The sequence below is a fragment of the Salvia splendens genome, chromosome 22 (genome assembly GCF_004379255.2).
Source record: "Salvia splendens isolate huo1 chromosome 22, SspV2, whole genome shotgun sequence".
In the NCBI taxonomy this organism is placed as follows: Eukaryota; Viridiplantae; Streptophyta; class Magnoliopsida; order Lamiales; family Lamiaceae; genus Salvia; species Salvia splendens.
In genome coordinates this window covers 18,885,422-18,900,566 of record NC_056053.1, presented here as the reverse complement: position 1 = coordinate 18,900,566, position 15,145 = coordinate 18,885,422, and the positions used below count along the sequence as shown (strand labels likewise).

Below are 15,145 nucleotides of genomic sequence, written 5' to 3'. Positions count from 1 at the left end.
CGACAACCCGAACGGGTCAGCCCGAATGGCCCGATTTTAAATTCGGGCTGCGAAATTACAACCCTAACCCTGTATTTTTATCGGGTTATTCTGGCCGGCCCGCGAGTTCGTGTTACATTGACATCCCTATGTAAGATGCAAATATACACGTATATCATTCCTTTACATGGGGTACTTGCTTCCTACTTATATCTTTATATTCGAATATTTCTTAAGAAAATTATAATTGTAGACATCGGTTTTACTTTCTTCATCCATAATTTCAAGACCAATTTTGAATCGACACAAAATTTATTAAAAAAATGTGAAGTATGTGGAAAATATTGATAATAAAATATTTTTATAATGGAATATAATTATTTAGTGAAAAGGATACACTTATCCAAATGGATTTTTTATAATGAAACATGAGCAAAATAATTTAGTGAAATAGGCCAACTTATCAAAATGAGAGAAGTAAATGGTAGTTTAAAAAGTAGACATATTGATAAAATAGAATATTATTATTACTACCATTCTTTTATGTTTTTTGTTTTTGAAAACGGAAAAGAAATACTAGTATATACTCTACTTTTATTATTAGTTCTGTTAAACTACTATACCTAGTATCCACCAAAGAAATCTGAATTAAATCTTTATAATTTAAAGCAAGGGACATAATAGCATGCCTAGTAGTAAAAGGGTTGTAAATAGAGATGCTTAACCAATTGAGGGGATTGACCAAACCTCGGAGAGACACTACCACCCTCTTATGTTCCTCAGATTTTGGAAATGTGCCCACCGTGATCTGTCAAACCAAGATTCCAGGATCTTCATCACACTACAAACATCAAAGCAAACAGCAAGAAGAGCAGATGTACAAAGATTGCAACAGTGTGGATGCGGTGCAGAAGCAGACAGTAATGCAGGCGCCTATGAACTCCATGTCTATAGACAGAGCAGAGACGAGAACTAACAGATCTAGCAAAAGGATTGAATTTATAACATTACCCTGACATCATCATCTGATGTTCATAACAAGGTGATAGAAGTCAAATTCATTTCCTTGTGCAACAGTACATTAATCTAATCCAACATATATTAAGCAAGTCTAGGTCTGTGTTTATATTTGACTTCTAATTGGGCCTTGGCAGAGTGAACATCACAGCCCTATTATGGTCCTAAATTCCCAATAAGAAGAATAAGGAAGTGACTAACAAAAGTAATAGAACAGCAGTAATAATCAAGATAAGGATGATAGAAATAAATTATAGTAATTTCATAAACAATTATTTGTTCTTCAATCGTAACAATACTAAAATAAGGGTAGCACCATAGCTAGTATTTCAGTTCTTCATTTGAAATGTCTGTAACATTCATTGAGACTAATTCCAATAAGCTTTAATGCTCAATCACTCTTACCCTCCTGAGAACCGATCTCTTGAAGGTAATGTTCTGCATCCAAGGCTGCCATACACCCTGCATAACGTAGATAATGGTATCAGTTTAGATTCGTTGAGAAAATATTAGCTCTAGCATATGTTCATCAGAGTAGGAGCCACTACAGATGATAATGAAATATTGAATAAAAAAGGACTATAACAGTGTTGGCAGCAAAGAAAGCAGTGAATGCAATTCCTGAATTATCAGATAGGATAGATGCATAATATATTAGATTGCGAAATCTTAAAACATTGTTAATGGCTCTTACAGAAAAGTTGCAAATGAATACGTGGTGAAAGTTTGTTCCTGGGGATAACTTCCCACTTGCTAGTATTCCCTAGAGCTTAGCTTGGACAAGGAGATCGCTAGAACACTAAAGTAACCTGACAAGTGAACTACAAAGACCAAGAAACATATTGCATTTCCTTAATCCTTATGACAAATGACATATGATATGCTTTTCTTGACAGTTGGCAGTGTCTTTGTTTGACTGATCTGATAAAGTAATGAGTTCAGGACATCTAGAGCTTAGTAAGGATCACTTTGTATTCAGGACAATCTTTTGAGGATGATCAACTATTTTCCCTGGATAAATGCAGATTATTCATTTCTATAGGGAAGGTTGAATGGTTGATAACTTGCACACAAAAGAAATTAGTTCAATCAAGTGAAGTGCAGATTCAGATTTAGGGATATCAACGGAAAGTGTGGGTTTAAGAAGCATAATATTAAGGAAAGAATTCAGACTTCATAGGGATATTTGAGGATATAAGTGAAATATCCTGTACTATGTCTTGCAAAATTAAAAGGATACAAATACGATAAACAAAATTTACACAGAATCTAAGATTGGTCCTAACTGCACATACCTATGTCTTGAAATAAAGTCACGTCTACTAATGTTGTTTTGACAAGCTTCTAAATCTTTTCACTAAATTCTATGTTAGTTCTTTGCCTATTCGACATTATAGAACTCTGACATTGGAGTAATCTTAGAGTTACCAGTCACCAATGTGAAATAAGTTAATAATATAGGTAACAAAGTGTTCCAAATTTCCAATGTACAGATATAAGAATTAATAACATAGCAACATGATGATATCTGAGGTATAAACCCCATCAATATCCTACTCTACAGTATAATGAAGTATTACTTATAGTGCAAGCTTAACTTTAGGTGAGTAAGTTATGGATACATCAATGATCTATGTTTTAGTTAGTAACTTAGTAAAACCTTTTCAAGTCATATAAAGAGAGATGAGTCATGAAAATTAGTAACCTGTGCTAGTATGATCCAAATTACTTGTCCTCTACACCAAACAATAGATATCGAGCAACCTTGTTCTCTAAAATATCTTTTCATCAACCTCAACCTTACTTGGGAATTAAGAAACTGAATACACTCAAGCAATGATGCCTAATGGATTCTAAAAGTCATGAGCTCAAAACTATTCTTTTCTTTTCATTGCAATTCCACATCATTGGCAAGGCATAATTGTAGGTGCGGAATCAACACATAGACCTATCTCGCATCCTAAATATTCAAGATCATCCATGTTTTCTTACAAACCTAAACTAATCATGTTTTGATACTAACAGTAGGAGGGCTGTAAGAGGATACTATGTAAAGAAGAGAAATCACTATGTTTAACTTCAATTTGATCCTTTCATATCAGCAATTAAAGAACCTAATTGTCCTAATCTTTGTTTCACAATAACACCGAATACTATACATTTCTTAACTTCCATATACCAAAATAAAAGCACATACTGGTGAAACATCATGGCAGCTAAAACATGAGCTGAATTCTTTTCTTAATGAGTTTCACCAAAATAGTGATCCATCAACCAAAAGGCATCAACTTTTTCTATGTAGAATCGTAATAGTATGTTTTTTATTCTGCAATAGTTATTAAGGTGATTTCTGGTTTACACAATGTGAAAGTCAGCAAACACCAAAAAAAGTATAAAAGTATAAGTTTCAAGTATCAAAATCAATACAAAAGACAGTAAAGAGTAAATTAAATTCAGCAGAGAACAGTTTTCTTATAGAATATACCAAAATCAATACAAAAGACAGTAAAGAGTAAATTAAATTCAGCAGAGAATAGTTTTCTTATAGAATATACCGCTTCCAGCTGCAGTAATAGCTTGCCGGTATTTCTTATCCTGAACATCACCAGAAGCAAAGACACCCTTCACACTTGTATATGTGGTGCCGGGATTCGTGACCACATACCCGTCCGAATCCAATTCCAGCTGCCCATCCAGAAACTTGGTTGCAGGTTCATGCCCAATTGCGAAAAACAAACCAGAAACTGGCAAATCCGAAACCTCCCCGCTCTGCACGTTCTTAACCTTCAATCCCCCCAAAGTTCTCTCCCCATACGCCTCAGTCACCGTCGAATTCCACAGCACTTCAATCTTCGGATTCGTCTGTGCTCTGTTCTGCATAATCTTCGAAGCACGAAACTCATTCCTCCGATGAATAATGTACACTTTGGAGCCATACTTGGTTAAAAAGTTAGCTTCCTCCATGGCAGAATCACCACCACCAATAACTGCAAGTGGCTTATTGCGGAAAATAGGCGCTGCGCCGTCGCACACGGCACAAGCGGAAATCCCCCGATTCCAAAAGGTTTCGGAGCCGGGGAAATTGAGGCGTTTCGCAACAGCGCCAGTTGCTACAATCACAGAATCGGCAACAACAGTCCTCGAATCGCTAAAAATCTTAAACGGAAAGCCGGAGAAGTCAACCTTGGAGACAGTCTCGGTGAAAATCTGCGTGCCGAATTTGACAGACTGCGCGCGGCACTTGTCCATCAGATCTATCCCGCCAATTCCTTCGGGAAAGCCGGGGAAATTCTCGACCTCGGAGGTGGTGGTGAGCTGGCCGCCAGGGGCGATGTCGTTGGCCATCCAGCCCTCGAAGAGGATGGGCTTGAGCTCGGCGCGAGCGGCGTAGATCGCGGCGGTGTGGGCGGCGGGGCCGCTGCCGATGATGCAAACGCGGGTTTTGAGGGTCTGGAGGTCGGTTTCCATGGCTGTGAGCTTGGGGGAAGCCGGTGCTGCGGAGGCGGCGGCTGTGGTGGTGGTGGAGAGGGCGGCGACGCCGATAAGGCTGCGGGCTTTCTTGAGAGTGCTGAGGAATTTGGAGAAACAGTTGTAGGTCATTAAGCTTTTGAGAATTGGGATTTCAATTGAAATTGAGCGGGTTGATGAAGGTTTTCGATTTAGGGTTCTGCTTTTTTTATTGTGACCGCTTTTTCATATTTAAATGATTCTTTTATGAGAAATTTCAGAATATGAGTTTAAATTCGCTGACCTTTCGAGATAAGAGACGCTTACCTTTCGAAATATGGGTCCGAGACATGCGAATTTTTCAGAATAAGGGTTTACACTTTTTTTATATTTATTCTCTTCATTTCTCTTATTATTTCTCTTATTATTTCTCTTCCAATAATTATAGATTTACTAAACTATCATTTAACTCATCTCTCAAAATTTTCATTTTACCTCCCTCCAAACGATTTGCGCTCCACTCTTAAAAGTCAATCTTCTCTCTCAAATTCTCACGTTCACGCCGCCTCCACCTCCACCCTCCACTTCGCCGCCACCTCTTCCTGGCGCCTCTTCACTGTCTCTGCCTCCACCCTTCACCACCTCCGCCTCCACTCTTCGCCGCTCTTTCCAATTCCGATCTCGAGCAACCTCTCCTCAATCCCATCAACGCGTAATAATCCACGTTTCCGCTCTCTCCTCCGGCTAGCCTCTGCTTAGCTGCTGGATGTTAGCCGCCAACGAGCACAATTTCCCCGAAATTTCTCTGTATTGAACCTTCTGCCGCTTCCAAGCAGGCCCTAGCAATTTCCGGTCACGCAAACTCGAATTATACAATAATTTCAAATGCTCCAGATCGTGGAGGCTATCCGGCAAGCACCTTATCGATTCGACAATGCTGCTCTAATGGCCAGCGCCTCGATGCAAGACGTGTCCAGCGCTAGGGCTCTGTTGCAATCGACGATGGCCTCTGCGATTCATCCGGTCGATCGGAAGGCCGAGGCGCGGTGGACGTAGCACTCTGACAGAAACCCATGCGGCGCGCCCCGACGCCCGTCAAGGATTTTCGTGAAGTGTCTAACGGCTTCGGAGTAGAGTCCTGCGTCGAGGGCGGCGATCGCGGCCGTCTTGCGGCGGATGAGGAGCTAGATGCGAGATGCTCTCGAATTCAGTCTTCGGATGCCTCTCCGGCTGGTGATTCTCCACCTCCGTTTCCACTCCCACACATAAATAATGAAGAGCGGCGAAGAGTGCAAGCAAAGGTGGCGAAGGGTGGAGGCAGGGACGGTGAAGAGGCGGCAGCGAAGTGGAGGGTGGAGGCGGAGGCGGCGTGCGTAAATCGTTTGGAGGGAGGTAAAATGAAATTTTTTAGAGATGGGTTAAAGGATAGTTTAGTAAATCTATAATTATTGGAAGGGAAATAATAAGAAAAATTAAGAGAATAAATATAAAAAGGTGTAAAACCCTTATTCCGAAAAATTCGCATGTCTCGGACCCATATTTTGAAAGGTAAGCGAATTGAATCCCTTATCTCGAAAGGTCATCGAATTTAAACCCATATTCCAAAATTTCTCTTTCTTGTATTGGGCGCAGTTAAGCAGAGTTAGCTGGGGCATAGTTTGGTAGCTGTTAATGGTAGATTAGATTATTTAATCTACATTATTCATCATTTAGTAGCATATATTATTTGTGTTTAAAGCCTATGATTAAGAACGGTCCGATATAATAGACTCTCATATTATAGATAAAACTATTTAGTCTCCATGATCTGATTATTTATCTGCATCAATTATAAAACTTGACACATCTATGTTTTTATACAAGTACCCTCATATTAACCTTTTTTTACACAAATATCATTTTTTTTGTTTCTCTACGTCCATTCATTCAATTTTTTTTACACAAATATCATTTCTTTCTTGGAATAATAGAGAAATGCTTTCTTGGATAATGCTGAAATTTACAATGAGAATATTGACATATACCATTTATTCAGATATGTGGTGTAGGTGTACAGCCTATTCATATTTATAGCCTTTTCTTGGAATAACAATGCTTTCGCTGAACTACCTACTTCAATCAAATTGAATAACAGAGATATGCTTTCTTGTGTAATCACACACATAATCTCATACTTTGTGTCAAAGTGTCATTTGACTATCATCGACAACCATTTTTGAACCTTGATGTTCAGCCATGCATAACCAACGACGAGAAGAACCGATTAATGCACAAAACAAACAATACAAATTACGATCGGAAAAGAGGAACAAAATTAATACATGAAACAAATACTACAAATTTTGTATACCTCCGTTGCTACTTTGTTGGACTGTAAATTAGGCAAATGAGATGAGTCTTATTTATAGAAAACTTGGAGATGGAGACCTACTTCATGAGTGGAGAGAGTGGGATTAAAATGGTTGAGAAGTGGAGTGATGGAATGAGTAATGGATAGTTAGAGTTGAGAAAGTGAAGTAATGGAGAAGAAGGCTCCGAGGAGATGGAGGCTACCTTTTTCTCTAATTTTAAATATAACCCTAATTATTATGAAAATTAATTAAATGATAATATTGTCATTATCTATTTTAATCTATTATTTTAGAAACTCTATCAAACAACATAAAAAATAGAACGGATATTTCTTAATGCTGGGGTTTGTATATTAAAGATGCTTCGAGCGTACATGCCTTTGTACAGTCAGCTTGTGCATGCATACGAGAAACGCCACGTCCACTTTTTTACCTAATTATGAGAATAAATAATATAATATAATAGTTTATTTAATGAAATATAATAAACAAGTCTAAGGCTTCTTACTAAGAATGTTAAAGCAGGGAAATCTGATGATTCCTCATGGGTTTTCCAGTAGGGGACTTGACCAGATCTAGTAAGAAGAAAAATGAGTTCACAACCTAGATAGGCATTGGCTACCTATTGGTATGATTGCAGTGTTTGATAATTCTCTCTTACCTAAGAAGAGATTAGTAACACTGGTGTGGTAAAACATTGAAACGATCTAATACGAAATGTATTCTTTATTGCTATCTACTGAAAAAATATATTTCAGAAATTTTAGTATTTTCTAGTCTATGAAAATAATATTAATATTGTTTATTTAATCAAACGCTACTTTGACTTATCAATATGAGAGAGTTTTTCGCAACTCAAACATGGTATCTTAGGTGGTAGTAATTGAATAACATGAAAATATTGGAATATTATTTCATAGAATTCGCGTGCCCAGTGTGGTATGATTAAATCCCCAAGAGGTATTTGAAAAAGGAATTTATTATTCAGAAATCTACACAGTTGGAATTTTATTCCATGAATAATAAATAAAGTTTCAAACTAGAAAACTCTTTGGAGAATTAATTTAATTCAAGTCACATAGCAGACAAAGAATTAAATTGATGGATTAAGATAATCTTAAACGCGGGAAATATTGTAAAATAAAATGAAACCCAAGTTATTCGTAATTTGGTGATTTAGATGGGAGTGCAATATTATTCTTTAGTGGAACAAAATAATATTCCATTGGATAATTGAAAGCTCTTTATTTTTTTGTTCTCTTCCTTTGTTGTTCCCCTTTTAGATATTTTGTCGCTATTTATCCTTCGCTCCAACTGAAACATGAGCTGGTAGTTGCAGATTGATCATGTCGGAATACCAAATGGATCTAGTCGAACAATGTCTTTTGTCACCTGCACGTGTCCTATGGACAGATTCAATGGATAACCTGGCTGAACAACTTGACAAAGTTCCACCTACTCGGGCCTTGTTGAGTGTGTGAACGGAGGAACTCGAAGGCTTTCAAAACCTTAACCCATAATACTATTACTTAGTAAAGGGAAGTAAAGATCGAATCCCACAGAGAGGGTGTGGTCTACATTTGTTAAGGACAAGTTGGGGTGGCTGCTGCCACGCTTAAAAAGTGGGTCAAGTTGAGATTACTACGGGTCTAAATAAACTGAGGGACTAACTAAACTGAACTGATCAACTCATTCGAGCTGAGGAACTTGTATGATGGTTTCCTGAAATAGTCAAACAGAATAAAAGTGAGTCGGTGTCAGGGCTCTGCAAAACGTACGATAAAGTGAAACTTTTCTAACAAACTCATCTTCCTCATACAACTAAATTGAAAACAGAGTAAATCAGATCTGCAGAGATTTCCTTCATAACGAACTTGCATAAAAGAAACAAACTTACAAAACTAACACATGACTCCAAACTAAAGCAGAAAGAAGACGACTACACACATAGATAAACTGACCGACTCATAATCATGCAGAAATCATAAATCGACAATCAGATCTACAACTACCGAAGCTAAATCAGACACGATCACATCTTCAATCGACGTAAACATACTCAGATCTACTCTACTATACTCCAATGTACCAGATCTAAACATCCTAGCTCATTACATTCAAGATTTCTTCGCAACCAAGCATAATTTGTAAGTTAACAACGCAGATTCCAAAGTTTAAACAATAGCAAGAAACTTAGTTGACAGATGCATCATAAATCAGAAATCAAAGATAAATCAAAGAATTCATGCATGGGAACAGAATAGTCCAAGGTAAACTGAAATCATTCATCAAATTTACTTCACAAAAACACTAAAGTTTATAACAGCAGAGAAAAACATAAACCAAACGTAGCAAAATGCAAAAGTAGCAGATTGTATCTTCGTCCCTTCTCGGAACGGAATTACAGAACCAAAAATGATGAAAGTGCAAGAACCAACACCTAACTGCTGCTAAAACTAAAACTAAACTAAGGAACCAAGTGTGTGTTGTAACGGAATTTAGGAGTGTGGAGTATTGGGAGCCCCCATTTCAACCCTAAGAGAGAGCTGAAGTCTAATGAGTGCTGCTTCCTTCCCCCTTCTCTATTTCCATTTATAGGAAGGCGTGAGGTCTTGATCCCTAGGGCAACTACCCTTCTAAAAGTCTTTCTTGCCCTTGCGTCTTTGAGGATCTTTCTTGTGTTACGCTCCATCTGCTAATCAGGTGCTCCTGCTGCATGCCATATAGTTTGACTTGAGCCGTTTGCGCAGCAAAGTAACTCATTCTCCTTGATTCGCTCGTCCGCCCAGTTGATCCATTAAATCTCTAAATGTGGCGGACTTTCACACATCTGGCTTACAATTGCACGTTAGATTACAGAAATGTGTGTAGTTTAATCACAGAACACATGCATGAAACATGCCTTATCAATAATATATTAAATAATGGGTTAATTGATTTAATTAGATATTTATCTAATGGGTGAGCCCAACATCTAATTCACTCCATGGATCCCGATTCTAGCCCAACAAGTCCAAGCTTATAAATAGTGATGAGATGTGGAAACCCTAGAACATAAGACATAACACAATTCTCCTACTCTAAACCCTAGCCGCCACTCGTGTGGTTTCTCTCTCTCCCTCACCTCGATTTTCGAGCCTCGCCAAAGGGAGAGCTAGAGTTTTGATAGTTTTCTTATCTTGTTCATTCTAATCCAGAGAATTGAATTGAGATAGATTGTTTTGTGTTGTGTTCTTCCTAGATCTCATCAAACTATTATTGATTCTTCAAGATCCGCCCACACGGATGAATAATCAAGGACATGGGAATATAGTGGAAGATTCATGGTCGATAAATCAAGGATCACCGGGAGGTGAGCTAGCAACATCAATCCTTCAATGGATCGAGAGGTAACAATCAAATCTACATCAAATTGCATGTTGTATGTGTTTTGATGTGTTTCATCTATAGATCTAGATTAATTGCATGAAATTGGAATCGAATATGTAATCACCTAAATAGATCGGTAAGGACCTGTTTATTTTCTGTGTCTTCCGCTGTGGTAACCCCAACACTTAATGCCTACCAAACGTGTAGAATAGATTAATAATCACATTTATTAAGATAATTTAAATTGATATAATTTAACTTAGGATAATTTGATAAAGCTAACAAACTATGCCTTAGGGTAATTGGATGGCCCACAGATAAGACAAAGGCTCGCTGAATGAAGGCGCTTAGATGCAGTTAGTGTATCGGTCAAATTGCTACCGATAAGTATCGGCATTTTGAACAGTAACCCAGTTATATACCCAAAATTACCAGCGTACCCTCTTCTTTAATACACTGTTTCGTTATTTTTGCTCTCCACGCATTTACCCTTTCTCTCTCTACCTTCGTTCCATAACAGCAATGGCGGTTTCCAAATCTTTCTTTGTTGAAAATGGTGAATTCATTTGGATTGAGAAACCTCCAATGAAAGAGGATGAAGTAACTGCTAAAATTGGGGAAAACTTTCAATGGAGAGGGTGGAGAAGAAAAAGGGAAAAATTCATTATTGACTACATTTTGAAAGAAGTTAACTGCGAATTACAATGAGAATCCTTATATATAGGCTCGGTAAAATAACAAAAAACTAACTAATCAACCTAACTAATTATACTAATCAACCTTACTAATTACTATATTTTATTTTTAATTTCAACAGTCCCCCTCAAGATGGAAGCTAAAACAAATGCTACCATCTTGTAAAGGAAGCATCAAACTAAGAAGAGAACTACAAACAACTAAGATTTATTCTAACTCCAAGTCCAAAGAAAAACCATCTTCATCATTTGCAAACCATCACAATGTAGGCCATTCATCATCACATTAGCAATTATGTAACTCCACAAAAAACATAAGCTTCCAACTTGGCAGCATCTTCTACCCCTAACCAAGTTCCTTGCGCAAAAAACTTGTTGCAAAGCTAGCTTTCTCCCTCAAATCCTTGAGCATCAAGACTAAGAACAATCACAACACCACATCGAAGCATAGGATAGTCATTTCTCCTCACCAAAACAAACAACATGTTATTGGGGTTTGTATACCAAAAGATACTTCGAGCGTACATGCCTTTGTACAGTCAGCTTGTGCATGTATATGAGAAACGCAACGTCCACTTGTTTACCTAATTATGAGAATAAATAATGTAATATAATGGTTTATTTATTGAAATATAATAAACAAGTCTAAGGCTTCTTACTAAGAAGGTCAAAGTAGGGAAATTCGATGAATCCTCATGAGTTTTCCAGTAGGGGACTTGGTCAGATCTAGTAAGAAGAAAAACATATTCACAACCTAGATAGACTTTGGCTACCTATTGGTATGGTTGCGGTGTTTGTGATAATCCTCTCTTACCTAAGAAGAGATTAGTAACACCGATGTGGTAAAGCATTGAAAGGATCTAATACGAAATGTATTCTTTATTGTTATCTACTGAAAGAATATATTTCAGAAATTTTAGTATTTTCTAGTCTATGAAATTAATATCAATATTGTTTATTTAATCAAACGCCACTTTGACTTATCAATATGAGAGAGTTTGTACGTAACTCAAACATGATATCTTGTGTGGTAGTAATTGAATAACATGAAGGTATTCGAATATTATTTCATAGAATTACCGTGCCTAGTGTGGTATGATTAAATCCCCAAGAGGTGTTTGAAAATGAATTTATTATTCAGAAATCTGCGCAATTGGAATTTTATTCCATGAATAATAAATAAAGTTTCGAACTAGAAAAACTCTTTGGAGAATTAATTTAATTCCAAGTCATATAGCAGACAAAGAATTAAATTGACGGATTAAGATAATCTTAAACACGAGAAACGTTATAAAATAAAATGGACCCAAGTTATTTGTAATTTGGTGATTTAGATGGGAGTGCAATATTATTCTTTAGTGGAATAAAATAATATTCCATTGATAATATATTAAATCATGGGTCAATTGATTTAATTAGATATTTATCTAATGGGTGAGCCCAACATCTAAATCATTCCATGGATCCCCACTCTAGCCCAAACCTAGTCCAAGCTTGTAAATAGTGATGAGATGTGGAAACCCTAACACACAAGACATAACACAATTCTCCTACTCCAAACCCTAGCAGCCACTCGTGTGGTTTCTCTCTCTCTCTCTCACCTCGATTTTCGAGCCTCGCCGGAGGGAGAGCTAGGGTTTTGATTCTTGTCTTATCTTGTTCATTCTAATCCATAGAATTGAATTGAGGTAGATTGTTTTGTGTAGTGTTCTTCCTAGATCTCATCAAACTATTATTGATTCTTCGAGATCCGCCCACACGGATGAATAATTAAGGACATGGGAATAGAGTGGAAGATTTGTGGTCGATAAATCAAGGATCACTGGGAGGTGCAGCTAGCAACGTCAATCCTATGATGGATCAAGAGGTAACAATCATATGTACGTGAAAATTGCATGTTGTACGCGTTTTGATGTGTTTCATCTATAGATCTAGAATAATTGCATGAAATTGGAATCGAATGCATAATCACCTAAATAGATCTGTAAGGACCTGTTTGTTTTCCGTGTCTTCCGCTGCGGTAGTCCCAACACAGATCTGGCCATGAAACAGACTTCTCAAGGAAGAACAAAATCACATTTCAAACAACCACAACAGCACAACCAGGCTTGGATCAGAGACGAGAGATAGAGAAGACAAGCTGATTGAATCAGCTAGAGATAGAAAAACAAATTGAAAAAGAGATGGAGAGGATAATCGAAAAAAATTGAGAATCATCCGATTTTGAACGGAGAGAGATATCAAACAAACATCCGAATTAATCGTAAGAGAGATAGATCTAAAAACATATTCAGAAATTCAACAACAAAAAAACGAATTCAACGGAATCAACCGATATAATCGGGCAGAATACAAATAAAATCAACCGATATTATCGGGCAGAATACAAACCGACTCACAAATCGGAAACAAAACCGATACTCCCTCCGTCCCAAGGAAGATGACCCCTTCCTTGGGTGGCACGGAGTTTTATGCAGTTTTATTTTGTGTGTTAAGAGGAGAGAGTAAAGTAAGAGAGAGAGAATAAAGTAGATATAAATGTGTTTTCATTTATAGTAATGGGTCATCTTGTATGAGACAAACCAAAAAGGAAAGTGAGTCATCTTTAATGGGACGGAGGGAGTACATGCATATTAGAAATGAGATACTTACCCCTTAAAAGGCCTTATAAGCGGAGGGTTATCCATACTTATATGGATTAGATGAGATCTTCATCAAGTCAATTTGGGACAGAATTTAGAGTTTTTAACACGCCCCTGCACGTGTGAGCCGGAATGACACATCGGACTTCCATCACGTAGGTAGGCAAGATAAGAGAACCATCATCGATGTGGGCCGGAAAGGACATTGATCTTCCACTCGTGAGGTAGATAAGAGATAAAGAGAAAACCATCATCGACCTGGGTCCGCTCTGATACCATATTAGAAATGGGTCACTCACCCTTAAAAGGCCTTATAAGGGGAGGGTTATCCACACTTATATAGATTATATGAGATCTTCACCAAGTCGACGAGATCTTAATTCTGTCCCACATTGACTTGGTGAAGATCTCATCTAATCTATATAAGTGTGGATAACCCTCTCCTTATAAGGCCTTTTAAGGGGTGAGTGGTCCATTTCTAATATCTACCACCGTCCTCAGCGCTTGCTCCTTCTCCCGCCGGCTTACTCTCGCCGTCAGATCCTCCACCATCAACTACCTCTCCCTCGTCATCGGTCTCCACGTCCCCAACCGCCGGTGACGCTCGTTTCTTTCAGCAAACGATGCGGTATTCAATGGAGGAGGATTTGCTGTTGCAATTAGCTTATTCGTTGTCGTTATGATTGCTTGAATGCTCGGTTTATTACTGATTTAGGATGATTTTTAGATTTTTAGTATTCATTTGTTAATTTTTATTAAGAAAGTAGCGGTGGCCGGTGGCTAAGCTACTTCGTGCACATATTGAGAGAAAAAAATGGGAGTTAAATTGGAGTTGCAAAGCCTAGGAGCTGAGGAAGAATGAAAGAGTTAGAGTGTCCACAGTGTGAGGACAAGCCGCCTCCCACCGCCACCCCCTTCTCCCATAGCCATGTCCTTGCCGCGCCCCGCGCCCAAGCCCTTCTCTCTCAGCCGTGTCCGCGCCAAGTAGTCGGCGGGCCCATGTCCGTCCCCCTCCGCCCCAGCCTTTTGTTTCCTCACCATAGGGAGCCGCGGCCAAGCCAAGTCGTTGGGCGGGAGCCGCGGCTCCCTATTGTGGACGCCCTTACGGTTGAGAAATTGCAGGAAATATGAGAGTGTCCACAATAGTTTGGCCAAACCACAAATTCTTATCCACAACCACAAAAAAACTTGTCCAACCTAATAGTGGACAAGCCGTAACCATAAATCACATTATTTTTTCAATTGTTGGTATATTTTAATTCAATTAGAATAAAAATTATCAGACTATATTAATTAGAAAAAATGCATAATTTAATTAAAAAAAAATAATTCAAATCCTCAACCAGTGCATGAAATGCCCCATCGATCAATTGTTGATACTCATCGTCGTTGTTCATTTTTAGAAAGTGGAATAGAGAAAAATTTAAAAGAGTGTTTATAGGAAAAAAATAAGAAAAAAAACGATTTCCGGCGCCCTGTAATAGTGCGCCGCCACTCCCCCATGGGTCGTGTCCGTGCAAACTCCGTAGCCCGCCCATGTCCACACCCTCCCTCCCGGCGCGCCCTACCTTGTCCACCCCTATAGGGAGTTGCGGCTCCCGCCCGAGGACATGGCTGGGCCGCTGCTCCCTATTGTGGACGCTCT

The 15,145-nt window shown here is 38.3% G+C and overlaps 1 protein-coding gene across 2 annotated transcripts; it reads right to left on the bottom strand.

Annotated features, from left to right (window-relative positions):
* LOC121786199 (thioredoxin reductase NTRB-like) lies at nt 1–4,667 on the bottom strand. Of its 2 annotated transcripts, none has more exons than XM_042184775.1 (3): nt 3,552–4,667; nt 1,402–1,458; nt 1–787 (listed from the first exon to the last, which is right to left on the bottom strand). In XM_042184775.1, the coding sequence occupies exons 1-3, from the start codon at nt 4,594–4,596 to the stop codon at nt 759–761; spliced, it is 1,131 nt and encodes a 376-aa protein (XP_042040709.1). In that variant the 5' UTR covers nt 4,597–4,667; the 3' UTR covers nt 1–758. The 2 variants fall into 2 exon arrangements, with proteins under 2 accessions (XP_042040709.1, XP_042040710.1); XM_042184776.1 differs by lacking the exon at nt 1–787 and adding an exon at nt 801–820.
* Between the last annotated feature and the right edge of the window lie 10,478 nt (nt 4,668–15,145).

Coding starts and splice junctions, on each gene's coding strand:
- LOC121786199 (XM_042184775.1), bottom strand. CDS start 4,596: ATGACCTACAACTGTTTCTCCAAATTCCTCAGCACTCTCAAGAAAGCC. Junction 1,459..3,551: donor TATTACTGCAGCTGGAAGCG/GTATATTCTATA, acceptor TACGTTATGCAG/GGTGTATGGCAGCCTTGGAT. Junction 788..1,401: donor AGAGATCGGTTCTCAGGAGG/GTAAGAGTGATT, acceptor TTGGTTTGACAG/ATCACGGTGGGCACATTTCC.